Genomic DNA, 26,836 nt, shown 5'->3' on the forward strand with positions numbered 1-26,836 from the left:
TCACCTTCTCACCAAGCTGCTTGGCGATGGTCTTGTAGCCCACTCCAGCCTTGTGTAGGTCTACAATCTTGTCCCTGACATCCTTGGAGAGCTCTTTGGACTTGGCCATGGTGGAGAGTTTGGAATCTGATTGATTGATTGCTTCTGTGGACAGGTGTATTTTATACAGGTAACAAGCTGATATTAAGAGCACTCCCTTTAATAGTGTGCTCCTAATCTCAGCTCGTTACCTGTATAAAAGACACCTGGGAGCCAGAAATCTTTCTGTTTGAGAGGGGGTCAAATACTTATTTCCCTCATTAAAACACAAATCAATTTATAACATTTTTGACATATGTTTTTCTGGATTTTTTTGTTGTTATTCTGTCTCTCACTGTTCAAATAAACCTACCATTAAAAGTATAGACTGATCATTTCTTTGTCAGTGGGCAAACGTACAAAATCAGCAGGGGATCAAATACTTTTTTCCCTCACTGTATGCACATTATTTTTGTATTTTTTCTGGCAATTGCAAATATGTTTTTTTTATTGTATTAGTCATGCCTGCATGTCAGTCACACAGTAGCAACATAACTTGGTGAACTACAACAAGAGAATAGATTTCATTTTAGATTCCGTCTCTCACAGTTGAAGTGTACCTATGATAACAATTACAGACCTCTACATGCTTTGTAACTAGGAAAACCTGCAAAAAAACAACGAAGTCCAGAGTTTATTCCGTTTACATATATAAAACACACCCAGCGTGAAAACGAAACTATAACAAGGGAAAATATTCCACCTTGGCAAATACAACTGGAAGAGTAGCTGAACCAAGCTACTTGCTCTCACAACAAACAATCACGCACAAAGACAAGGGGAACAGAGGGAACACTTATACACATACTAATTAGGGGAATGAGCACCAGGTGTGTGTGATTGACAAGACAAGACATGACAAGTGGAGTGATGAAAATGGGATCATCAGTAGCTAGTAAGCCGGTGACGACGAATGCCAAAACCTGCCCGAACGAGGAGGGGAGGCAGCCTCGGTGGAAGTTGTGACAGTACCCCCCCCCCCCCCACCTTGACGCGCGGCTCCAGCAGTGCGCCGACCCCGGGGACGGCCAGGAGGCGCGGAGCAGAGCGAGTCTGATGGCGTCGGTGGAAATCCCTCAACAGGGAGGGATCGAGGATGTCCCTCCTTGGCACCCAGCACCGTTCCTCCGGACCGTACCCCTCCCACTCCACGAGATACTGAAGGCCACCCACCCGACGCCTCGAATCCAGTATGGAACAGACCGAGTACGCCGGGGTCCCCTCGATGTCCAGAGGAGGTGGAGGAACCTCCCGCACCTCAGACTCCTGGAGCGGACCAGCTACCACCGGCCTGAGGAGAGACACATGAAACAAGGGGTTAATACGGTAATCAGGGGGGAGTAACAACCTGTATGTAACCTCGTTTATCCTCCTCAGGACTTTAAATGGCCCCACAAACCGCGGGCTCAGCTTCCGGCAGGGCAGGCGGAGGGGTAGATTCCGTGTCGAGTGCCAGACCCGATCCCCCGGTACGAAAACCGGGGCCTCCCTGCGGTGGCGGTCAGCGTTCACCTTCTGACGACGCACGGCGTGCTGGAGGCAAACATGGGCAGCGTCCCAAGTCTCCTCCGCGCGCCGAAACCAGTCATCCACCGCAGGAGCCTCAGTCTGGCTCTGGTGCCACGGTGCCAGGACCGGTTGGTAACCCAAAACACATTGGAAGGGTGTTAGGTTAGTGGAGGAGTGGCGGAGAGAGTTCTGAGCATATTCCCAGACGTTCCACGAACGCCTTCCAGACTCTAGACGTGAACTGGGGACCTCGGCCGGACACTATATCCTCTGGTACCCCGTAGTGCCGGGCAGAGGAAGGAGGCGGCAGGACTTCTAAAAGCGATCCACAATGACCAGGATAGTGGTGTTACCTTGGGAGAGATGAAGATCAGTAAGAAAATCAATACTAAGGTGAGACCATGGTCGTTGTGGAACTGGTTAAGGTTGTAGCTTACCCGCTGGGAGGTGCCTTGGCGTCTTACTCTGGGCGCACACTGAGCATGAGGAAACATACACCCTCACGTCCTTAGCCAAGGTAGGCCACCAGTACTTCTCGGTCAGGCAGCGCATTGTACGACCGATACCTGGATGACCAGAGGAGGGTGACGTGTGTGCCCAGTAGATCAGACGATCACGAATAAGCGCAGGCACGTACTGCAGCCCAGCTGGACACTGCGGTGGAGATGGATCTGTTCGTAATGCCTGCGCTATATCCGCGTCCATCGCCCATACTACCGGCGCAACAATGCATGAGGCTGGGAGTATGGGGGTGTTGTCTCTGGGCCTCTCCTCTGTGTCATACAGCCAAGACAGTGCGTCTGCCTTCACGTTCTTCGTACCCGGAATGTATGAGAGTGTGAAATCAAACTGGGTGAAGAAGAGGGCCCACCTGGCCTGGCGAGGATTCAGCCTCCTCGCTGCCCAAATGTACTCCAGGTTACGGTGGTCTGTCCAGACGAGGAAAGGGTGTTTTGCCCCTTCGAGCCAATGCCTCCACACCGTCAAAGCTCGGACAACAACCAGCAGCTCCCGATCACCAACGCCGTAGTTCTGCTCCGCCGAGCTGAGTTTCTTCGAAAAGAAGGCACAGGGGCGTAGCTTTGGTGGTGTGCCAGAGCGTTGGGATAAGACTGCGCCTATCCCTACCTCGGACGCATCCACCTCCACTGTGATGGATCGGGGTGAGCCAGTACCGGGGCAGAGGTGAACAGACCCCGCAACACACCTTCCAGCAGGACAATGACCCTAAGCATACTGCTAAAGCAACACTCAAGTGGTTTAAGGGGAAACATTTAAATGTCTTGGAATGGCCTAGTCAAAGCCCAGACCTCAATCCAATTGAGAATCTGTGGTATGACTTAAAGATTGCTGTACACCAGCGGAACCCATCCAATTTAAAGGAGCTGGAGCAGTTTTGCCTTGAAGATTGGGCAAAAATACCAGTGGCTAGATGTGCCAAACTTATAGAGACATACCCCAAGAGACATGCAGCTGGAATTGCTGCAAAAGGTGGCTCTACAAAGTATTGACTTTGGGGGGGTGAATAGTTATGCACGCTCAAGTTTTCTGTTATTTTGTCTTATTTCTTGTTTGTTTCACCCCCAAAAATATTTTGTCATCTTCAAAGTGGTAGGCATGTTGTGTAAATCAAATGATACAAACCTCCAAAAAAATCAATTTTAATTCCAGGTTGTAAGGCAACAAAATAGGAAAAATGCTTAGGAAGACAAGTTGAACTAATTAACAACAATAACAGTACAGCAAATGTTGTAAGTTGCGTGTGTTATGGTCTTTATGCATGGCTTTTTATCCACAGAGGGCCAGTGTGGGTGCAGGTGTTTGTTCTAACCAAGCAATAACACCTGATTAAACTAATAATGTCTTGATTGAAGTCTATAATTAGTTGATAAGTTGAATCAGGTATGTACTGGTTGGCAAGAACAAAAAGCCTAAGTCCACATTGATCTCTGTGGATACAATTGGACACCCACCTGTTATGAGTACTACTTTCATGATGAATAGTAAAAATTAGTTTATTTTAATACATTTAGGGGAGATAAATATAGTCACATACATTCGGTACCCATTAAGCCCAGTCCGGGCATTTCACATATTTTATCTTTTTTTTAAAATGTCTTATAAAATATTTTAAGTAAAGTAATAAAACTTCACATGATAGATTTTTTCATTTTATCTCCGCTTACAAAAAATAGGGCTGTATAAACTTTTGGTGGCTTAATAGGTACACTTACCCTATGTTTTTCTCTACTGTCTTTGTGTCCCAGAACTCAGACCTGATGTTTTCTCACGTCACATAGGCTAGGATACATTGTTATCCTGAATGTTGTACTGTCCTTGGACATTTATCCATCGTTTCACCAGTGGGTTCAGACAATGACTCATACTGTGTTTCATAAAGTGTCGTCCTCAGCTTTGTGTTGCTTGTAGAGTTAAACAAACAGGGTGTTCTGTAGGGATGAAAAGCATTCAAGGTGATTTAAAGCTCAATTTATGGTCTGTGAGAAGTTCCATTCCTACAGTGTATGACACACAACCCTGGCTTGATTTAGGTCTATTGTGAATGTGCCTTTGACATTCTAGTGTGTTAACAAACCAAAAAAGGTAAAAACATAGTAAATGAATAGCAGGGTTCCATTATTGCATCTTTCACATTTTCCATCCACTTCCAGTATGGTCCTGGATACTCCAAGCGATGCTGGCAGACGTATTAGCCTAGCTGTAGGCTTGGACATGCTCAGACTTCTGCAGCAGAGAACCTTTCACTAAGTTGTATGAGACTCCAGCCACCCTAGTCATAGACTGTTCTCTCTGCTACCACATGGCAAGCGGTACAGCTTAACAGCTTCTACCCCCAAGCCATAAGACTCCTGAACAGCTAATCAAATGGCTACCCGGAATATTTGAATTGTCCACCCCCCCCCCCCCATGAATATTAGAGCACTATGGTTGTCCTTGCAACTTTAACAGTATTTTCAGTTTTCTCTTACTGAAAAATGCATCTAGCCTACATGGATTCTTTGATCAATTGAGAGAATATGATACAGGTCATTGCTTCTTCTGCCTCGCGCCTCAGTAAACAACAGTCCATAAATGCTATCAAGATTGTGTAGCCTGTTTGAATGAACTCCGGATTATGCACAGCTTGTTGTTATTTTTAGTGTTGAAGTTGGATGCCTAGGTATCCATAAAATGTGTCTGCTTATGAAGAAATTTGATTTCTTAACACGCTGAAGCCAGATCAACCCTCACTGCTAGGCCTAATTGTGCAATATCCTGAGATTGGAAGTGCTCTGACATAAAATATACTGAACAAAAATATAAACACAACATGCAACAATTTCAGAGATTTTAGTGAGTTACAGTTCTCTTTCGTATTTAGAGGTAGGCTAATAACCTCCTTTAAAACATACAGCCCAATCTATTAACACATTTTACACCCTTTAATAAGATGAATTATTAGACTTGAACAGGCTAGGGCTCTGAGCTATTGGCAGAGTTTGTCATCTTCATAGTCATCCAATTATAATTGCTGCCAATTATTTGTGGACAATTTGAGAGAAATAAGCTTTTTGTGTGTATGGAATATTTTTGGGATATTTTATTTCAGCTCATGAAACATGGGACCAACACTTTACTTGTTGCGTTTATATTTTTGTTCAGTATAACTTGGGCTTTACAATGAGAAATTCTGCTTTGAAAGTTGATAAACGTGTAACCTCCCTTTTGAGAAAATGGCCCTTGAATGTTTTGGTAAACCTACTGGACAGCTCTTCTGTGTCTACACCCATTGAGCATTGTTCACACCCTCTTAAGCCTTAGCCCCACCGATCTCTTTAAGGATTCACATGTGAGGCCATGTACTAAACAACCAAATATTTCAAGACTAAAGGCTGGTTTATACTACGTCTATCGACAGTTGTCACAGTGACATCATGAACATTCTTTTGTCGTCCGACATCAAACTTGTCGTTGTTGTTATGAAAAAGTATAAAAACAAAAACTACAGGCTGGAGGTCCAAAATGGCATAACTGTATTTTAACACCAGGAAACCCACCCGTTTAAAAATGAATTTAGTATATATCAATCTAGCAAACCAGGCAACTAAAAGCAACTTAACAACGTTTTGGTTTGTTTCTAGCTTGTTAGCTAGATAGCTAATGTTAAGTTAGCTGGATAGCCAGTTCAAATAATTGCCTTGTCATAGAGCTGACATCGTCTTCACTTTAGCTCATTTGTCTTCCTTATTACAGGAAAATAACTATGGTTACTTGCATAGTGGAGTCTTTTGTTTAGACATGTAGCTAGCTAGCTAGCTAGCTAAACAATGAGCCATAATCCCAAGTCAAAACGTTACTACCCCAAGATCATGCTGTTTAGATACAGAATTGAAGACTGTAAGACTGTCATTCAAAAAAGGTGTGACCAACCAATCCAGCAGCTTTGGTTATGATTCAGTTTGGGATTGGTTGGTTCCCGAAATTCTCAGGTTTTCCAGAAATCCCTGTTGGAAGATTCCTGGAATCTGGCATAAATAAACAGTACATCCACCAATCCTCCAACCAGGATTTCTAGAAAACCTAGGCATTTTGGGAAAGTTACCGAAATTTTGAAAGCCTAGGATTGTTGCTCTCTGGATGGAGCTAGTAGTTCATTGACAGCTGAGTTCAGTTGAAGCAGAAGTAAGCCTTATGTTGTCAATATATTCTACTGTGGGTTAATTGATTTGACTAGTGTCTTCTCTGTGACCATCTAACCAATATCATCTTATTTATTTGGCGCTCAATTGGTTATTTTATTTATTATTTTCAGCCAATTGTTGAAAGTATGTGTCAGTAGATTGCCTTTGTTTCCTTTCATCAAGTGATTTTCTTCCTGTTAGTGACCAGATGCCATTGCTGGCTGTTTGAGATTCTTTCAAATCAAATCTATTTGTCACATTCTTTCTAGACAACAGGTGTAGACTAACAGTGAAATGCTTACTTACGGGTCTTTTCCCCTCTGTAATGAACTGTATAGTTTACTCCTAATCAAATCCAATAATTGCTTTTTGGAACCCTTTTCGTTATCTGCTAATGAAACCATGATGAATACAAATGGTTTTGATTATTTTTGCGGTGTCCACACAAACACTCAACACTGGTTTATATAAGTATTCACAGTCCTGTGTCAATACTTTGTCGAAGCACCTTTGGCGGTGAGTACTGCTTTGAGTTGTCTTGGGTATGTCTGTATCAGCTTTGCACACCTGGATTTGGGGATTTTCACCCATTCTTCCTTGCCAATTTTCTCAAGCTCTGTTAAAATAGATGGGGAGTGGCGGTGAACAGCCATCTTGAAGTCTTTCCACTGATTTTCAATGGGATACAAGTCTGGGCTTTGGCTGAGCCACTCAAGGACTTTCACATTCTTGTTCTGAAGCCATTCCAGAGTTGATTTGGCTGGATGCTTGTGGTCATTGTCCTGTTGGAATGTAAATCTTCGCCTCAGTCTAAGGTCGTTTGCATTCTGAAGCAGGTTCTCATCAAGGATTTGGCTCCATTCATTGTTCCCTCTATCCTTACCAGTCTCCCAGTCCCTGCCGCTGAAAAGCATCCCCATAGCATGATGCTGCCACCACAATGCTTCACAGTAGGGATGGTGTTAGACGGGTGATGAGCTGTGCCTGGTTTTCTCCAGAAATAGCGCTTTGCATTCAGGACAAAGAGTTCAATTTGTGTCTTATCAGACCCCAGAATATCCAGGTGTGCTGTCGTGCCTTTTTCTCTGGATTGGCTTCCATCTGGCTGCTCTGTCATAAAGCCCAGATTGGTGAAGTGCTATAGAGACTGTTGTCCTTCTGGCAGGTTCTCCCATATCAGCCAATAAACTCTGTAGTTCTGTCGGAGTGGTCATTGGGTTCTTGGTCACCTCCCTGACAAAGGTCCTTCTTGCCCGGTTGCTCACTTTGGTCGGACGGCCAGCTCTAGGCACAGTCTGGGTAGTTCCATTTTTTTCAATTTCCCAATGATGGCGACCACTGTGCTCTTGGAAAATGTCAACACTCTAGAAATGGTTTTATTCCCTTCCCCAGATATACAGTACCAGTCAAATGTTTGGACACACCTACTCATTCAAGGGTTTTTCTTTATTTTTACTATTTTCTACATTGTAGAATAATAGTGAAGACATCAGAACTATGAAATAACACATATGGAATCATGTAGTAACCAAAAAAGTGTTAAACAAATCAAAATATATTTTATATTTCAGATTCTTCAAAGTAGCCACCCTTTGCCTTGACAGCTTTGCACACGCTTGGCATTCTCTCAACCAGCTTCATGAGGTAGTCACCTGGAATGCATTTCAATTAACAGGTGTGCCTTGTTAAAAGTTAATTTGTGGAATTTCTTTCCTTCTTAATGCGTTTTAGCCAATCAGTTGTGTTGTGAAAAGGTAGGGGTGGTATACAGAAGATAGCCCTATTTGGTAAAATACCATATTATGCCAAGAACAGCTCAAATTAGCAAAGAGAAACGACAGTCCATCATTACTTTAAGACATGAAGGTCAGTCAATCCTTGTTTTTTCCTAGGGGGCACTGATGCTCCCAAATAAAAATTCCAGGTAGCACAGTAACATTTTTAGGCGCGTATGCGACCAAAATCGTAGCACTGTAGAGCCCTGACTCACACTCCCTGCCGGCTCAGGAGGAACGAGGGCCGATACCGCAGATGTGTGTATACATTATTCAATCATCCTCCCCATGTGTACTGTTGAAAGTGCCAGGGCCCATAGGGATGTGTGTGTGTGACGTTTTCCAGAGGACGTGTTTGTGTGTTAGTGTACATGTAAAATCAAATCTTCCATGGGTAAACAGAGTGTCACGCCCTGGCTCTGGGGACACTGTTATGTTGAGCCAGGGTGTGTAGATCTATGTTCTCTATTTCTATGTTGGCCTGAGTGACTCCCAATCAGAGGCAACGAGTGTCAGCTGTTTGCTGGTTGTCTCTGATTGGGAGCCATATTTAAACTGTCGGTTTTTCCTTTGGTTTTTGTGGGTTCTTGTTTCAAGTTGGTTGTGTTTGACCGTGTACTGTCACGTTACCGTCTTTGTTGTTTTGATCGCGTTTCGCTCAATAAAGAGTATGTTTGCCTGCAACGCTGCGCCTTGGTCCTCCTCATTGGTAGACGATCGTGACAGAAGAACCCACCAAGACAGGACCAAGCAGCGTGAAGAGCAGAGAGGTTGGTCTATGGAGCAGTGGAGTAGGAGTCTCGACTGGGCCAAGCCAAGTGAGGAGCAGAAAGGTTGGACTTTGAAGCAGTGGAGTGAGTGTCTGGCTAGAGACATGGAGGCCTGGTCCAAGAGGAGAGCCGGCCAGAAAATTTTTAGGGGGGGGCTCACGACGTGGACGTCGGGGCAGCAGGAGGCCGCGATTGAGCGGTCCAGCGGGTTGGCAGAGGAGGCCGCCAGGTTAAGGGGGCCACTGGTCACTAAGGGGAAGGAAAGTGTGGAGGCACGGCGAGAGGTACTGGGGTGTGTTACCAGTCCGGTCCGGCCCGTTCCTGATCCCCGCGTAGGGCCAGGGGTGTGTGTCCCCAGTGTGGTCCGGTCTGTTCCTGTTCCTCGCATCGAGCCTGTGGTGCGCGTCGCCAGCCCGGTCCGGCCTGTTCCTGCTCTCCGCATCGAGCCTGTGGTGCGCGTCGGCAGCCCGGTCCGGCCTGTTCCTGCTCTCCGCATCGAGCCTGTGGTGCGCGTCGCCAGCCCGGTCCGGCCTGTTCCTGCTCTCCGCATCGAGCCTGTGGTACGCTTCGTCAGCCCAGTCCGGCCCATTCCTGCTCCCCGCACCACAGACTGTGGTGCGTCTCGTCAGCCCAGCTCGGCCCATTCCTGCTCCCCGCACCAAGTCTCTGGTGCGTTTCGTCAGCCCGGCTCGGCCCATTCCTGCTCCCCGCACCAAGTCTGTGGTGCGTTTCGTCAGCCCTGTTCGGCCCGTTCCTCCTCCACGCACCAAGCCAGGGGTGCGCATCGTCAGCCCGGTCCGGTCCATTCCTGCTCCACGCACCAAGCCAGGGGTGCGTATCGTCAGCCCGGTCCGGCCAGTTGCTACTCCACGCACCAAGCCAGGGGTGCGCATCGTCAGCCCGGTCCGGTCCATTCCTGCTCCACGCACCAAGCCAGGGGTGCGTGTCGTCAGTCCGGCTCCGGCCAGCGGGGCCAGACCGGACCAGGGGTACTTTGGGGGGTTGGAGAGGGAGTGGGGATCAGGCCCAGAGCCGGATCCGCCGCCAAGGCGGAGTGCCCACCCGGTCCCTCCCCTGTGGTATTTAGTTGGCGCGGTCAGAGTCCGCGCCTTTAGGGGGGGGTACTGTCACGCCCTGGCTCTGGGGACACTGTTATGTTGAGCCAGGGTGTGTAGATCTATGTTCTCTATTTCTATGTTGGCCTGAGTGACTCCCAATCAGAGGCAACGAGTGTCAGCTGTTTGCTGGTTGTCTCTGATTGGGAGCCATATTTAAACTGTCGGTTTTTCCTTTGGTTTTTGTGGGTTCTTGTTTCAAGTTGGTTGTGTTTGACCGTGTACTGTCACGTTACCGTCTTTGTTGTTTTGATCGCGTTTCGCTCAATAAAGAGTATGTTTGCCTGCAACGCTGCACCTTGGTCCTCCTCATTGGTAGACGATCGTGACACAGAGACATCTATAGCTACAAGGTCTTGGAGAATTGTGCTAACCCTCCAGTTACTGTCCACTCAAAATGTATCACTCGAAGGAAACCTTCCACTGACTCACAGTTGCAGATACGACTTGGAGAGCTGGATCTCTTTAGCAAGATTTCTTCAGGCCTATTTGAATTTGAGGCAGTGGTTGTTTTTTTGGCCTCTGTCCCTTTTCGTTATTTGTGTTACTGCATTAAATTCATGCCAAATGTTGCTGACGGAATGGGGGTCACCTTTATCATTGCACAACAGACCTGTTCCAAAAGAGTGAGATCCCCCGAGGACTTTCTCTATTGGCTTTTTTATTTTGAGGCCAACTGAACTTCCCCACTCTGAGCAGAAGCCGACTGGGCACAGCAGATAATAATGCAAACTAACTGTTACTTCCTTTTTGCTTCACCCTCAGGTGATGTTGGCGGCGTCCTATTGGTCGTTGCTGGCGCCGGCCATAGACATGGCAGAGGATTCGGGGAAGTACGGCTCGTTTGCGTTCGTCCCTGTGGCGGTGGGCTTCGCCCTGGGCGCGGCCTTCGTCTACCTGGCTGACCTCATGATGCCTGCTCTGGTGAGTCCTGCTGCAGCTGCAGCCTCCCGGAGATGAATCTCCTTCACACATATGGTACATACCACTCTGTCATGTCATGTCATGTCATGTCAAACACAATAGCCCAAAAGGTTGGCCTCAATACATTGTTTGCACATACACCACAGGTAATATCAATGAATGAAGCTTTATTTATATAGCACATTTCTTACAACAAATGCAATTTAAAGCGCTTAGCAAATAAAATGTAGGTATACCTGTTGGAAATTAGGTGAGAGAGAGAGAGAGAGAGAGAGAGAGAGAGAGAGAGAGGAGAGAGAGAGAGGAGAGAGAGAGAGAGAGAGAGAGAGAGAGAGAGAGAGAGAGAGAGAGAGAGAGAGAGAGAGAGAGAGAGAGAGAGAGAGAGAGAGAGAGAGAGAGAGAGAGAGAGAGAGAGAGAGAGAGAGAGAGAGAGAGAGAGAGAGAGAGAGAGAGAGAGAGAGAGAGAGAGAGAGAGAGAGAGAGAGAGGAGATAGAGAGAGAGAGAGAGAGAGAGAGAGAGAGAGAGAGAGAGAGAGAGAGAGAGAGAGAGAGAGAGAGCACTGATTATAGGCGTAAACACAAATCATTACGGTTGTCCCCACCATCTTCTTCCTCTCCTGCTCCTCTCCCCTGGTTTCCCCAGTGATGACAGTGGGAGGACGGAGCAGCGTGGAATCGGGGGGAGACTCAGGGGTCTTGGCTGTGGGCTGGGTTGCCCCTCTGGGGGGTCGGACCGGGCTGTTTGGACAGCTGCTGGTGTCACTTTTACTGGCTCCTGGGCAAACACTGGGCCCTGAATGATAGAGAGAGAGAGGGGAGCAGAACGGTGGAGGAGGCAGTGCCAGCCTAGCGGCAGCAGCACCCAAGTCCGTCGACCCCCATTCTGACCCCCCTCAACCTGGTGATGAGGATGCCCTGTTCCTGGAAGTCTCTGCATCTATCTCTCTCTCTTTCTCTTCCCTATCAATGCTACTGTTTCCCCAGTCCCGGTCTTTTGTGCGCCAGCAGTGTTTCTAGGATAAGGGAAAGCAATCGACAGGTGGTTGGGTGACTGTGGAGCCAGCTGTTGCAGGATTAAGTGTCATAGGACCATGAACTGTATCTCCGTATGTGGGAGCAAGGGCTTTGTCAGCGAGATGATACTGACTTAACTGGACCTGATCAAACACTATAGGCCCATATCTTTTTCTTGTATCTTTTCTCCACTACCTGTCTTGCACATCTGCTCTCCTCTGCCTTGATCAGCTCACCTCTGCTCTCCTCTTCTTTTTAAAATAACATCCTTCTTGATTTGATTAACCTATCCAGGCAGCTGGGTTGACTGTATGATATTAGCATTTTGTATGATATACACATCTGTGCAATAACACGTCTGGTGGTATCCATGGCAACCACAGCTGTGCACAAGGTACGAGTTGGGTAAAAGGATGTTGACCCACACAATGGGAGTGTTGCATCATGGGAGATAACATTAGCTCCCATCCATAGCCTGCCTGTGGCACACAGCCAAGGGCCGAGTGTAACAATGCCAACATGTTCGACCACCTCACACAGATTACATTTTCCATGTTTGCCATCTCTCGGGTGCCTGTCTCTTTAAAATGAATGGTCAGAATTTTTAGGCCAAGTCATTGTGGCCCAGATTTACTATAGTTGCCTGTTGATCAGTGTCAGTGTTCACTTTCAGAATATTTATACCACAGCTTTTGATTAATGCCCATCACTACACCTACAGACTATGGAATCCCTCTCCTTTCCCTTGCAACACTTTCTCTGGTCATTATTTCAAAGGAGAATTTACATCTAAACCAACTTACCGGTAGCCTGGGTACCAATCTCTTTAGCAACCCACTCCATGTCATGTGCCAAAGAGACTGGTCTTTCTGCCATCTTCAAATATGAACATTCTATTGTTAATAAGCTCGAGGAGAACCAGTGTTGCCAAGTATTTTTCAAGGAAAGTAGCTGTTGGTTGCTCCCATTTGTCGCTAGAAGTCGCTAGATGACGTCATGACGTTAATTTGCACATTCGCATTAAAACAATATATATTTGTTTATGTAACGCTTATGCTGTCCCTCAGTCTCTCATGCAATGATACATTCTCCAAAGCAAAACTAAACAGAATGTTTGAAGGAGAACAAAAAGGAACCGATTTAATAAATTAACTTAGGGGAGAGGACTGAGAGGCGGGGGAGGGAGCGGAGAGAGGTGGGGGACGGGGCGCAAGTGAACGGTGCACACACGCAGCAGCCGGTGGAGGCGGAGCTGCGAGCAGCACAGCTGAGGTCAGCCGAGCGGGCACACACATAAACAGGAAAGTCGCTAAATCAACCAAAAGGCGCTGGGGCAGCCTTAAAAGGTAGCTATACTCTTTTTACCAATAAAGGTTGCTGGAGGGGTCTGAAAACTCTCAATCTAGCAACATAGTTGCTAAGTTGGCAACACTATGGAGAACAGAGGATTTGATCCTTCACAGCTATCCTCCAATCACAACGATTATGCAAATGTTGGTATCCAGTTGCTAAGCAACCATTTTTTGTTTGTCCAGACGAAACCATTCTGTCAAAAGTTGCTAGCTCACATTACCAGGCAACTCCATTTTCTATATTTACAACTTAGGTCAGCTAGGATGCTCGGACACGCCACTTCCTGTTGAACACGGAACGAGGAAGAGCTCGGTTTGTTGTTTTGAAAGTGTGTTTAAAAGTTTCTTAGTAGCTAGCTATCTTTTGAGTTTGGATCCCACGACGCTGTTGGAATCAGTTGCTGGGACTGCTACTATATGTCCAGTGATCCTGCCGACTAAGGCCAGGTCTGGGGAGCGGTTTGGTGTAGCAGCTAGCCTGGTTGCTAGCTAGCTGCCTTTCAAGCTAGCAGGGTTTTCTTGAGGGCTTGAACGCAGCCCGCGACGCAGTTAGCCATTGTGGCTGGGACCGCGGATTGTCCTGGGCTTGTGGCTGTCTAGATCCCTGCTGTTTGTTGTTGTTTTCAATCTTCCCTGCGACGTGCCCTGTCTGGAACTGCGAGGAGTAACAGCGTAACCTACGTTGCTACCATGACAAAGACCAAAGCCGGTGGGAGTCTCTATCACAGGTGAAGGATCTTTTAAACGAACAAAAAGAGATCTACCAGCAGTTGTTACAACAACAAGAAAATAGCTTCAAGTGTTTTGTCCAAATACTGGTGGAGTTAATGTTGTGGCAAATTTGTCCTTATATTGATCAAAGAACCAAATTATTTCCAGAGTTTTTGTAGAAGTAAGAAATACTTTATTACAATAGACAAAGCCGAGGTGGTTTGCAAAGCATCTCCCTTACACCTCTCAGCTCTCAGTTTATATAGTCATTTTACATACATTTTAGCTTAACCCCTCCCTCTTGGGTTCCCCCACCACTGTCTCCAGTTTCCACCTCTTGACCGCTCCGCCCACTTCCTTAGTTTATGATAGTGGCGAAATCTGACTTCTCCTCTATGTATTCAGTTTGGAAACAATGGTAGTGCAATCAATCAGGCCCTGTCATGCAAACATAATCATGTTAAGTTTGAACTCAACCCCCGGCTCACCCTGGCTTGACCTGGAGATTGATTGTTGGACATGGCAGGTCCACAATCAATCTCTCAAACATACCCAAGCCCAACCCCTCTCTCTCCTCCCGTCATGCTGTAATTAATCAAGAAGCCGCCCAAGGAGAAACAAAGGGTTTAGCCTGAACTCTGTTCAACACAAGTTCACCCTGGATTTGCCTAAGGAGAGCCACAGGGTCACAGTCTGGTTTCAGTCCCTGATAAGATAAGACAGCTGTAGAATCTGACCCGAACACAGGTCAGATGCCCATTTTACACACACACAAACATAGTGAGAGGAACCAATTCAATTCTTGTTTAGCAACATAGATAATATGTATGTAAAAATCCACATCATTAACTAATAACAGAGAGGTTCAGGACCTGAAGAACAGTTAGCAGTTTTTCCAGGGTCAGGTCGATGAGTTTAAACAGGAGAATGGCAAGATGACAGCAATCTATAAGTCATTGAGAGAGGACATCAGTTCTGTATGTGAATCCATGATAAAAATGACAGAGAAATCAGATTATCTCGAGGGACAATCAAGGCAGAACAACATGGCTGTGGACGGAATTGCAGAATCTCCACATGAGACCTGGACAGAGTCTGAGGACGAAGTGAGGCAAATGATCTCAGATAAACTGAAGATGGACAACAGGTAGATTGAGGTGGAGTGCACCCACAGGACTTGAAAACCCACCACTGGCCCATGTGACAGGCCCAGGTCAAAATTGGTCAAGTTCCTGAGGTTCAAGGACAAGGTAGCTGTTCTGGAAAGAGCAAAGATCTTGAGAGGAACGTATATCTTTCTCAATGAGGACTATCCTGAAGCTGTGCGCCAGAAGAGGAAAGAACTTATCCCAGCCATGAAAGCTGCCAGAGCGGGTGGGGACATTGCTTACATCTGCTATAACAGGCTCATTGTCCACCCTCCCTCCCAAAAGCCTGGAAGGGATGAGAAAGCCAAGCCTATGGGTTCGTAGGTTCAACCCCGCAGCACACACACACTTACACACACCAACTGATTAATGAACTGCTGAATGTATACTTTTTTCTCTTGCTTTGTTTGCTCTTTTCCATAAACTATCCAGGAAAGGGCTGAAAATAGCCCATATTACAGTTTTTCTCCATTGGTTTGGCTCATTTCTTGAAACAGAAATTACATTCTCAAAACTCTAAGATCATTTGGCAAAACAGTCTTACAGTTCAGCACAACACTATAGCTCACTTGCAAAAGCTCATATCTCTCCTAAAACTGTTCACTCATGCTTCAAAACTAAATTCCTTTCCCATATAAGGAGTCAGTGCCACGAAAATGGCAAAGATCCTTCTCAATTGCTTTGGCTCATTTCTTGAAACAGACCGGACGTTCTCAACACTCTTGGTGCTTTAGCCAAAATAACGTGGATGGTTCGGCACAACACCATGGTTCACCTGCAAAAGCTCATACCTCTCCCAAAACAGTTCACGCATGTGTCAAAACTAAATTTCCTTCTCATTTAAACAGTCAGTGCCCCCAAAATGCTTCGTCCCTTTGGCATTGTGTAAGCACTGCAAGTCAAAATGTTTAGATGTTTTGTCACTATGGCAGAGGACCATTGAAATATCCCTCATGTCCACCTTTCAGTCTTAGCCCAGTCCTTCATTGACAATGGTTACTGTACTGTTTTTTGTCTAGCTAACAGAATACAATTGTGTATAAAACTGAAAAAAATAAATAGGATTTTAGGGTAAGAGTAGCCTCCAAGGTTTGACATCACACATTGCACTCATACTGCCAAGGAAATTGTAACCATTATCATTCACACACATAAAGTAACTTCCATACATCAGAGTAAAAATAAAATGTATACAGCATAATATACTGTAATATAAACACACAAACAAAAAACAATGAAAATTATATGCAGCCTACAGTGCTGTAAATAAAGCTGGAGTTTCACAACTAACAGTTCTTCACTGGTCGCTGTCCTCACGCTGCTGTCTGTCTGGCCACAGATTCTCGTCCACATCACAGCGTATATTCTCCCTTGCGATGCAACGAGGGAAGAAACGGCGTGCATGTCGCAACCATCCCCTACACTGATCTCCTGTAATATCCTCACACGCAGCGTCCATTGCATGGAGCAGGGACCTCTGATCTTGAGCCCGATGCTCATACACTCTCCACCTCCAAGCGGAGAAATACTCCTCAATAGGATTGAGGAAAGGAGAGTAAGGTGTTAGGAACACCATGACCATCCTTGGATGAGTAGTGAACCAGGCCCTGATGAGCGGGCCACGGTGGAAATTCACATTGTCCCATACAATGACATATTGTGGTAGGTGAGGCCCTACGAGACCGCTCTCATTTTCAGGGATCAAATCAACATGAAGGCGGTCCAAGAAGATGAGGAGCTTCTGTGTATTGTATGGGCCAAGACTGGGGATGTGAGTGGCCACACCATTCTCCGATATGGCAGCACACATAGTTATATTGCCCCCTCGCTGGCCTGGGACATCCACCATGGCCCGGTGGCCAATAATATTACGGCCACGTCTTCGGCCCTTGGCCAGGTTGAAGCCAGCTTCATCCACAAACACGAGGATGTGATGGGTCTCGTTTCCTTCCAATGCCATTATTCTCTACAATAGCGTAAAAAAAGAAAACATCAAATCAGTCATACAGAAGAGTCATACACTACAGTTACAGACAATTACATAGGAATGTTCTATGTTCTCCACAAGTTCAATATACTACTGGCCACTACTCCAGTGGTTCCAAACCTGGGGTACATGTACCCCTATGCAGAGGTACTACAGGGGGTATTTGACAGAAAGGGGAGGGGGGAAATCATCAATGACTAGACTTACTGAAATGTTACAGTAAAACCCACAGTATTAGATAGATTTACATGGGAGGCACTAATTGCAGCTCTTTGACCCCTTTTCTTATTGTATGTTATATTCTTCAAAATAAGGATTATAATGATAATTGCATCATACAGTAAGCTGCAGTTTTTAGGCGAAATGTTGAAGTCAGATAAATCAAATACTTCCATACCTGGATTACCTGGATACACAAATCAGGTAAAGTGGGTACTGAAGCCAAAAAAGTTTGGGAACCACTGCTTAATTGTAAAAATGTTATAATGATGGACAACCAGTAACTGACTTACATGTACATACTGGTACCGCAGCTCTTTCACTCTATCAGAGTTCCTCTCAAATGGTACCCTGTAAATTTGCTTCATTGTCATCTGATGCTTCTTCAATATCCGGTCTATTGTGGAGATGCTTATAGAGTTGACATTTTGGAATATGGCATTGTCTTGTAGGATTGCAGCGCGGATCTGTCTCAATGTGATGGCATTATTTGCCATCACCATGTTACAGATCTCTTGTTCTTGTTGTTCATTGAGAAGTTTTCCTCTGCCACCTGTGCAAGGTTGTCGTCCAATCCTAGATATAGAAGTCAAAGGACAACACTCCATTCGTAATGTATACCTTATGTATTCCTTACAGAATGAGTTACCTATGTAATTGTATTGTTGTTTTACTTACAGTAACTTTACCACAATTCTAATGCATCACTGCACAGTGACTGGAATACTACTGTAAACTGTATCATCAATACTGTAGAAAATAAACTATTCCATAGTTTATTTTCTCCAATGTTTTTCTTGTCATTTTTAGTATCATAACATCCCATTGAGGTAAGATATTACTGTAGGCCTATCACACACACACACTAAATGAATAGGTAAATATGTAAATAAATATATTTCTTGCTCTATGCACAGTGTCCTGTCCTATACAACATATAATTCCATCATTGACTGACTACATACCTGTTTTCCCTGCGAAAGGTTTGGATGATGGAGGAGACTGTTGAGCGAGGCACATTAGGCTGCACTCGGCGACCTGCCTCCGCCATTGTGAGGCCATGGTTGATGACATGGTCTATAATTGTGGCCCGAATTTCATCCGGGACAGCATGGTGTCTTCGTGCTCCTCGGCCTCTTCCCCCTATTCCACCACCACGCACCCTTACTCCTCCTCCTCCTCTTCTTCTTCCTCTTCCTCGAGCAGGCAGTTGCCCTTGTTCATTTACTTGGCCAGGTGCCTCCATGTTCAGAAATTGTACTGGTCCTGCATGGTCAAGCTCTTTACATACATGTTTGGCAGCATTCACAGTCATGGACAGCACCTGTCAGGTAACTAAACATACTGTTTGATTGGTCATCTGAGATGTGTGAAACTCCTCCTTCGTTAGTCAAGTTCTAGTTTCACCTGACTGTCAATTGCTGTAATAAATTTATCAAATGTTCCAAGGGATTCATATATGGTATTCATGGTATTATGTTCTTGACTAATTTTGACAATTGAACAGACTATTGTGCATGTGATGACTTATACAATGAAATGACGCTGACACGTTTTGGAGCGAACAACCATTAGACTGAGAATCAACAATCAGTTTAGATCAACAAGATCTATTCACTTGGAAATTGTGCTAAATGTAGGCTACCTGTACTTAATCATTTGCAAAGATGTACTGAGACATTGAGACATGTACTTAGACATTTGCAATTTGATGAAATGAATGAGAAATTCAATTCTGTTGTGAACAATTGCCAAGTGGTTTGGAGGTTTGTCCATGTAGTTTTGAGAATGTAATTTCTGTTTCAAGAAATGAGCCAAACCAATGGAGAAAAACTGTAATATATGCAGCCTTAGAAATAAGGTTAATAAAATCAATAACTTGCTAAGATCAGATAACATTCATACAGTATATACACTACCAGTCAAAAGTTTGGACACACCTACTCATTCAAGGGTTTTTACTATTTTTGACATTGTAGAATAATAGTGAAGACATCAAAACTATGAAATAACACATTTGGAATCTTGTAGTAACCAAAAAAGTGTTAAACAAATCAAAATATATTTTATATTTGAGATTCTTCAAATAGCCACCCTTTGCCTTGATGACAGCTTTGCACATTCTTGGTTACTACATGATTCCATATGTGTTATTTCATAGTTTGATGTCTTCACTATTATTCTACAATGTAGAAAATTGTAAAAATAAAGAAAAACCTTTGAATGAGTAGTTGTTTCCAAACCTTTGACTGGTACTGTGTGTGTGTGTATATATATACAGTGGGGAGAACAAGTATTTGATACACTGCCGATTTTGCAGGTTTTCCTACATACCAAGCATGTAGAGGTCTGTAATTTTTATCATAGGTGAGGTATTTTTATTCAACTGTGAGAGACGGAATCTAAAACAAAAATCCAGAAAATCACATTGTATGATTTTTAAGTAATTAATTTGCATTTTATTGCATGACATAAGTATTTGATCACCTACCAACCAGTAAGAATTCCGGCTCTCACAGACCTGTTAGTTTTTCTTTAAGAATCCCTCCTGTTCTCCACTCATTACCTGTATTAACTGCACCTGTTTGAACTCGTTACCTGTATAAAAGACACCTGTCCACACACTCAATCAAACAGACTCCAACCTCTCCACAATGGCCAGAGAGCTGTGTAAGGACATCAGGGATAAAATTGTAGCCCTGCACAAGGCTGGGATGGGGTACAGGACAATAGGCAAGCAGCTTGGTGAGAAGGCAACAACTGTTGGCGCAATTATTAGAAAATTGAAGAAGTTCAAGATGACGGTCAATCACCCTCGGTCTGGGGCTCCATGCAAGATCTCACCTCGTGGGGCATCAATGATCATGAGGAAGGTGAGGGATCAGCCCAGAACTACACGGCAGGACCTGGTCAATGACCTGAAGAGAGCTGGGACCACAGTCTCAAAGAAAACCATTAGTAACACACTACGCCGTCATGGATTAAAATCCTGCAGCGCACGCAAGGTCCCCCTGCTCAAGCCAGCGCATGTCCAGGCCCGTCTGAAGTTTGCCAATGACCATCTGGATGATCCAGAGGAGGAATGGGAGAAGGTCATGTGGTCTGATGAGACAAAAATTGAGCTTTTTGGTCTAAACTCCACTCGCCGTGTTTGGAGGAAGAAGAAGGATGAGTACAACCCCAAGAACACCATCCCAACCGTGAAGCATGGAGGTGGAAACATCATTCTTTGGGGATGCTTTTCTGCAAAGGGGACAGGACGACTGCACCGTATTGAGGGGAGGATGGATGGAGCCATGTATCGCGAGATCTTGGCCAACAACCTCCTTCCCTCAGTAAGAGCATTGAAGATGGGTCGTGGCTGGGTCTTCCAGCATGACAACGACCCGAAACACACAGCCAGAGCAACTAAGGAGTGGCTCCGTAAGAAGCATCTCAAGGTCCTGGAGTGGCCTAGCCAGTCTCCAGACCTGAACCCAATAGAAAATCTTTGGAGGGAGCTGAAAGTCTGTATTGCCCAGCGACAGCCCCGAAACCTGAAGGATCTGGAGAAGGTCTGTATGGAGGAGTGGTCCAAAATCTCTGCTGCAGTGTGTGCAAACCTGGTCAAGACCTACAGGAAACGCATGATCTCTGTAATTGCAAACAAAGGTTTCTGTACCAAATATTAAGTTCTGCTTTTCTGATGTATCAAATACTTATGTCATGCAATAAAATGCAAATTAATTACTTAAAAATCATACAATGTGATTTTCTGGATTTACATGCTAAAATCCCCACTGGCAATAAAGTAAATAGTAGCAGCAGTATTGACCGTGTGTGTGTCTCTCTCTCTGTGTTTTCTTCCTACCTCCACTGCACTTGACTCTGCTGCAGCATCTGAGCTGTCTGTGCTACGTCTAGCATCACTGGGACCAGAAGATGAGGGGACCACTCTGCCTGTACTGGGCCCAGCAACATCCTAGTTGTGAATGAATAAACACATACAGATTAGACAAAGAAGAAAATCCCTGAATAAATGGCTGAAATAAATAATTATCTCTAGTATTATTCTGACATTTCACATTCTTAAAATAAAGTGGCGATCCTAACTGACCTAAGACAGGGAATTTTTACTAGGATTAAATGTCAGGAATTGTGAAAAACTGAGTTTAAATGTATTTGGCTAAGGTGTATGTAAACTGCCGACTTCAACTGTACCTAGCCAGCCAGCCAAACGTCAACAAAAAATGTACATTTAGTTAAATTCTGCGACAACACTTCAGTAAGCTAGCGTCGCAAGCATGGTCGCGAGGCTAACGCTAGCTAACTAATGTTACCACAGCCAGAGATAGTAACTTAGCACAGAAAATGGCTAGCTAGCTAACGGTCATTAGCTAGCTAGCTAGCTAGCTAACGTTAGCTAGCTACCTAATTATGATAGGAAAACCTATTTAACCTGAATGACCATCAAATTCATAATTCGGAAAGTTTGTTACTTACCGTTTTCAGTCAGCCAAAACACCCTTAGTCTGTCGAAATAACGTTAGCCATTTTGCACTCGTCAGTCACTCAGTCGCACTAGAACTAGAATACTGTATTCTGGTGGACTTCATGCGCTGGTGGCTGGAGAATTAACCCACTGGCTGGGTCAAATATGCATAGCCCAACCTTAATAACCCCGCACCAACAACCCAACCTTGCTTTATTTACAGAAAACAACCCAATTATTGACCCAATGCCTGCAACCCAGCAATTGGGTCATCTAAACAACCCAATGTTTTTTTGAGTGTAACTTACATCTCAAAGCCATGCATGCAAGAAGCCTTGACCTGTCTGGTGCACACATATTTCTCTGTCCTCAGTTTGACTGAAGGCCTCAATCAATTTTTGCCTTGTAACTCTTTGCTTCTAGACAGAGAGAAGGAATAACACATGATCAAGATGAGCTAGCTACTAATTTAAAACAATGATATATCTAAATGTTACAAAGAATGAATGTATGGGCTACATTTATGAGAATAATACATACATTTACTTACCTTATCAATCTTGTAGACGATACACTCATTTATCACAAAAGTGTTATGAGTGAGTGCACCACAGACACATTTCCAGGGTATTGATTAGGGTTGAACGGCGGGAACACGGTTACCGAGATTTACCCCCCCAAAACCACTCCCTTTTCCCGGGATAAATAACTGCGAGAAACCAGTCAATTATCAATTATTTATATGAACAGCATGGCGTGAAATGGAACGGTTAAATTATAAGCGACGTCTAAATCTGGCTTCTCTACTGCCTCTGCATGATGAATCAAAGCTCAGGGTGCGGACAGACCATCTCAGTATGGAGCACAGTTCACAATGCATATAGACCTACAGTATCATCTCATCATGGTAACTTTTTTTATTGTGACAGGTAGGCCTACATTTGCTGCACAATAGCCTATGCTACAGTAATATAAAGGCCGAATGCATGTCTAATTTACCCATCTCCATCTGCCTATCACTCAAATATCGTTGCGCTCTCTCTGTCTTTCTCTCTCTCCATCAACTCCATTCAAAATAGATAATCCTGTTCTAGATTGATATATAGCCCAATATATTGATGTCCTAGCCTACCTCTTTCAGGTAATAAATTCAATGCGGTATTAGCCTTATATTTAGCTAATTAATTTTACATTTTAGTCATTTAGCAGACGCTCTTATCCAGAGTGACTTACAGTTAGTTTTATACTGGCCACCCGTGGGAATCGAACCCACAACCCTGGCGTTGCAAACGCCATGCTCTATCAACTGAGCTACATCCCTGCCGGCCATTCCCTCCCCTACCCTGGACAACGCTGGGCCAATTGTGTGCCGCCCATGAGTCTCCCGTTCGCGGCCGGCTGCGACAGAGCCTGGATTCGAACCAGGATCTCTAGTGGCACAGTTAGCACTGCGATGCAGTGCCTTAGACCACTGCGCCACTCAGGAGTCTTTCTGATGGGTTAATCTTACTGATGGGTTAATCTTACTAAGCTTCTAACTTATAGCCTCTGTCTCTTGCGCAATACGCAAGCACCTGTGCTCCGCTGGCCTCTCCTTAAAAAACGCTTCTTAGCTCTTGGAGTCCCATGCCGGAAAAACAAGACTAGAATAGCTTGCTGGACGTTATTCTTTTTAGCATTTCTTATACCAATAAACCATTCGAAGAGGGACGCAAGCTCTTTTTTTGCTGTACGTTAAATACAGCAGCCAATAGAACTCATGGGTAGTTTGAAAGAAGAGGGAACGCGCGATGGCGGTAGGCTATAGCAGTTATTTATTCAGACCCATAGCCATTCAATCTTCGTGAAGAGAAGTGGCCATAAATATTATTGTTGCCAAAGGTTTGTCGCAGATTCACCACTAGTGGCGAATGTTTGCTAACTTTTGGCAACATTTTGTGGCACACTATTTAGTTTGCAGCAAATTTGCCACAAACTTGCTGGAAGTTTGCAGCAACAAATTCATTTTTGTATAGGTTTATTCATTCCATCAAATGGTGAAAATGTCTGACACTGCCCTTCTTTTCCAATTTGAGTCACTTTTGCTTGTCAAAGTTAAGACATTGAAAAAACTGCAGCTCTTGTCCCAAATTACCTCATTACTATTTCTCTGCACCTCCTCTCAGGCCAAGTCTTCTGCTTTGAACTTTTGACTTTCCCTGTACTTTCTGAAGGCTACTAACACACCCATCTAACTTAGAGGCAGGGGTGTCTTAAAAAATGGATGTCAGAAAATTGATGTTTTAAAGGAAGAGAGGAACACCTCATTAACCTCCTCTCTCTCCTCAGATTTCCCCTGGAACTGGACTCGGTTCCTCTTCTTCTCTCTTGTGGCTAGCAATTATGCAAATTAGCCTTCAAGACACCACAACTAGTGGGGTTTAACTTATGCCTGGCCACCTTTCAAAGCTGTAGCTAATACTATTAGTTACAATACATTCTGTTCCCCCGGAGTGCCCAGAGACATTTGAATTTGACACCTTTTTTAAGAAGAGTCTTGTACTTTCTAAGCATGGACTACTTGGTATCCATTGATAATTGGTCAAGTTCTCTTTTAAGACTTTCCAGTATTCCAGCAATGGCATGGTCTCCGACCTGAGATTTTAAAGGCTGTCCTCTTGGCTGCGGAGACAAAATGTTGCAGTTTTAAAACACGTTTCCTGCAATTCTACTCATTTTGCCATGGCATATGCTATGTTTTTATGCTATCTGAGTAACTCAAACATGATTAAAAAATCTATGACATTTTGGGAATTTTAGATTCTCCCTGACTGTCTATTTTTTATTTTGGTGATTGTTAGTTCTAAAAGATGATATTATAAAAAATTATATACCTCCATTATCTTTCATATTTACCTTTTTTTATTTTCTTTTTTTAAACATTTTAGTCATTTAGCAGACGCTCTTATCCAGAGCGACTTACAGTTAGTGAGTGCATACATTATTTTATTTTTTTCATACTGGTCCCCCGTGGGAAACGAACTCACAACCCTGGCATTGCAAACGCCATGTTCTACCAACTGAGCTACACGGGACTACATTATGTGACTTGTTAAGCACATTTTTACTTGTGAATTTATTTAGGCTTGCCATAACGAAGGGGTTGAATACTTATTAACTCAAGACATTTCAGTTTTTCATTTTTAATTAATTTGTATACATTTTGAAAAACCTAATTCCACTTTGATATTATGGGGTATTGTGTGTAGGCCAGTCACAAAAAAATCTAAATTTAATCAATTTTAAATTCAGGCTGTAACACAACAAAATGTGGAAAAAGTCAAGGGGTGTGAATACCTTCTGCAGGTACGCTATATTGTAAAGTGCTTTCTGTCTTTGCCACAGGTGCTTTTAAAAGGAGCTCTGTGTGTTGGAGACCTGCGCGACTCCTTGAGAGAATACAGTACATTCCTCCCCTGAAGCTGTAGGCTCTTCTGTTCTGTCTGACTTACTTCTTCTTTCCCTTTTCTGCTCTCTCTCTTCTCTCCACTCTCCTCTCCATTTTTTTCTACCACTCCTCTACTTCCCTCTCCTCTTTTCTCTGTTCCAGCTCCCCTCTCCTCCTGCCCTCTACTCTCCTGCTCTCATCTTCGGTCCTCTCCTCTCCTCAAACTACTGCTCGAGGCTTTGATTTGCAATATCTGAGCAACAGGAGAGTGTGTGTGCGCGCATCAAGAAGATTGTCATGTAATAGCCTCTCAAATTACTTACGTCAGTGCAGGTTGAATTTAAATTCCAACCTTAGACTTAAAATAGCTTAATGTCAAAATTATAAAATATTACGTTTGTATATGAGACCTGCATTTTCACTACCATACCATTAGCATCACAGCAACTCATTTCCAGGGAGACGGGCATGGTTTCTGCTCCGTTTCAGAAGTTGATGACACCCTAGGTAACTATCTGCATGGTAACCGTTGCTGACAGTGATGGTGGTGATGAGTAGTGATTAAATGTCAGAGTGGTGGTGATTTATACATACTTTATATCTGGTTTTAGTTGTTTAAGTTTACAATAAAAACGTTTTACCATCCCAAATCCTATATTTTTTAATAATATATATACAGTATAGATAGATAGATAGATATATTAGTGCTGTCAAACAATTAAAATAAATAATTGAGTTGTTCGCTATTTCCGAATGTGCATTTTTTTTTGCCCTAAATTAAAAAATATCAATTTAAAAAGCAGTGCATTGAGTTAAAGACATACTATGTTTTGATTGTAAGGGAAAGAAACACAAGATAATCTGTGTCAGAAGGTTTATGATGGCATTTTCGCCATAAACAACACAAAAGTCATTGTAACATACAGCTATTAATGATCCCAATGTTTAAGTAGGCCTACTCCCTCTTATCAATGTTCTGCGCACGCACACACACACACACACACACACACACACACACACACACACACACACACGCGCATTCTAAATGAGTGTTCTCACAATTTCTGATTGGAGTGTTGACTATAGATAAAAATAACTGTCTCTATGGGTACAAAGAACAAAAAGCTTTGAAACGTGACCAACAATGTTATCAATTCCACAGAATTCATAACATAACAACAGATCAGCCAGGTCTGAGTTTATAATACAGCTATTAGATGTAGCCTACGCTCCCCATCAAACCTGACAGAGCTTGAGTGGATCTGCAGAGAAGAATGGGAGAAACTCCCCGAATACAGATGTGCCAAGCTTGTAGCGTCATACCCAAGAAGACTCGAGGCTGTAATCGCTGCCAAAGGTGCTTCAACAAAGTACTGAGTAAAGGGTCTGAATACTTATGTAAATGTCATATTTCCATTTTTAGTTTTTTATAAATATGCAAAAATGTCTAAAAAACTATTTTTGCTTTGTCATTATGGGGTATTGTGTGTAGATTGTTGAGAAAAACATTCAAGTTGTAGTGATTTGTTTTCAGTTGTCTAGCTGTCTGTCAGATTTTCTCTCACACTTACCAGGCAGCACTAAGCTGTTTGTGGGCTGCCGTCTCCACGGGGCCCTGTCTCTAAGTATTAAGGGGCCACAGTAGGCTAATCCA

At 44.0% G+C, this 26,836-nt stretch overlaps 1 protein-coding gene across 1 annotated transcript in view; it reads left to right on the forward strand.

Annotated features, from left to right (window-relative positions):
- Positions 1 to 26,836, forward strand: part of LOC311100531 (zinc transporter ZIP11-like) — a gene marked incomplete at its 5' end in the record, with an annotated part of 179,726 nt that overhangs the window by 32,082 nt on the left and 120,808 nt on the right. Inside the window, one exon of the mRNA XM_084141445.1 lies at positions 10,695 to 10,853. Within this exon, the coding sequence (XP_083997571.1) occupies positions 10,695 to 10,853 (159 nt within the window). The remainder of the gene's footprint in view (positions 1 to 10,694; positions 10,854 to 26,836) is intronic.

The sequence above is a fragment of the Coregonus lavaretus genome (genome assembly GCF_964263955.1).
Source record: "Coregonus lavaretus genome assembly, chromosome: 25".
Classification (NCBI taxonomy): Eukaryota; Metazoa; Chordata; class Actinopteri; order Salmoniformes; family Salmonidae; genus Coregonus; species Coregonus lavaretus.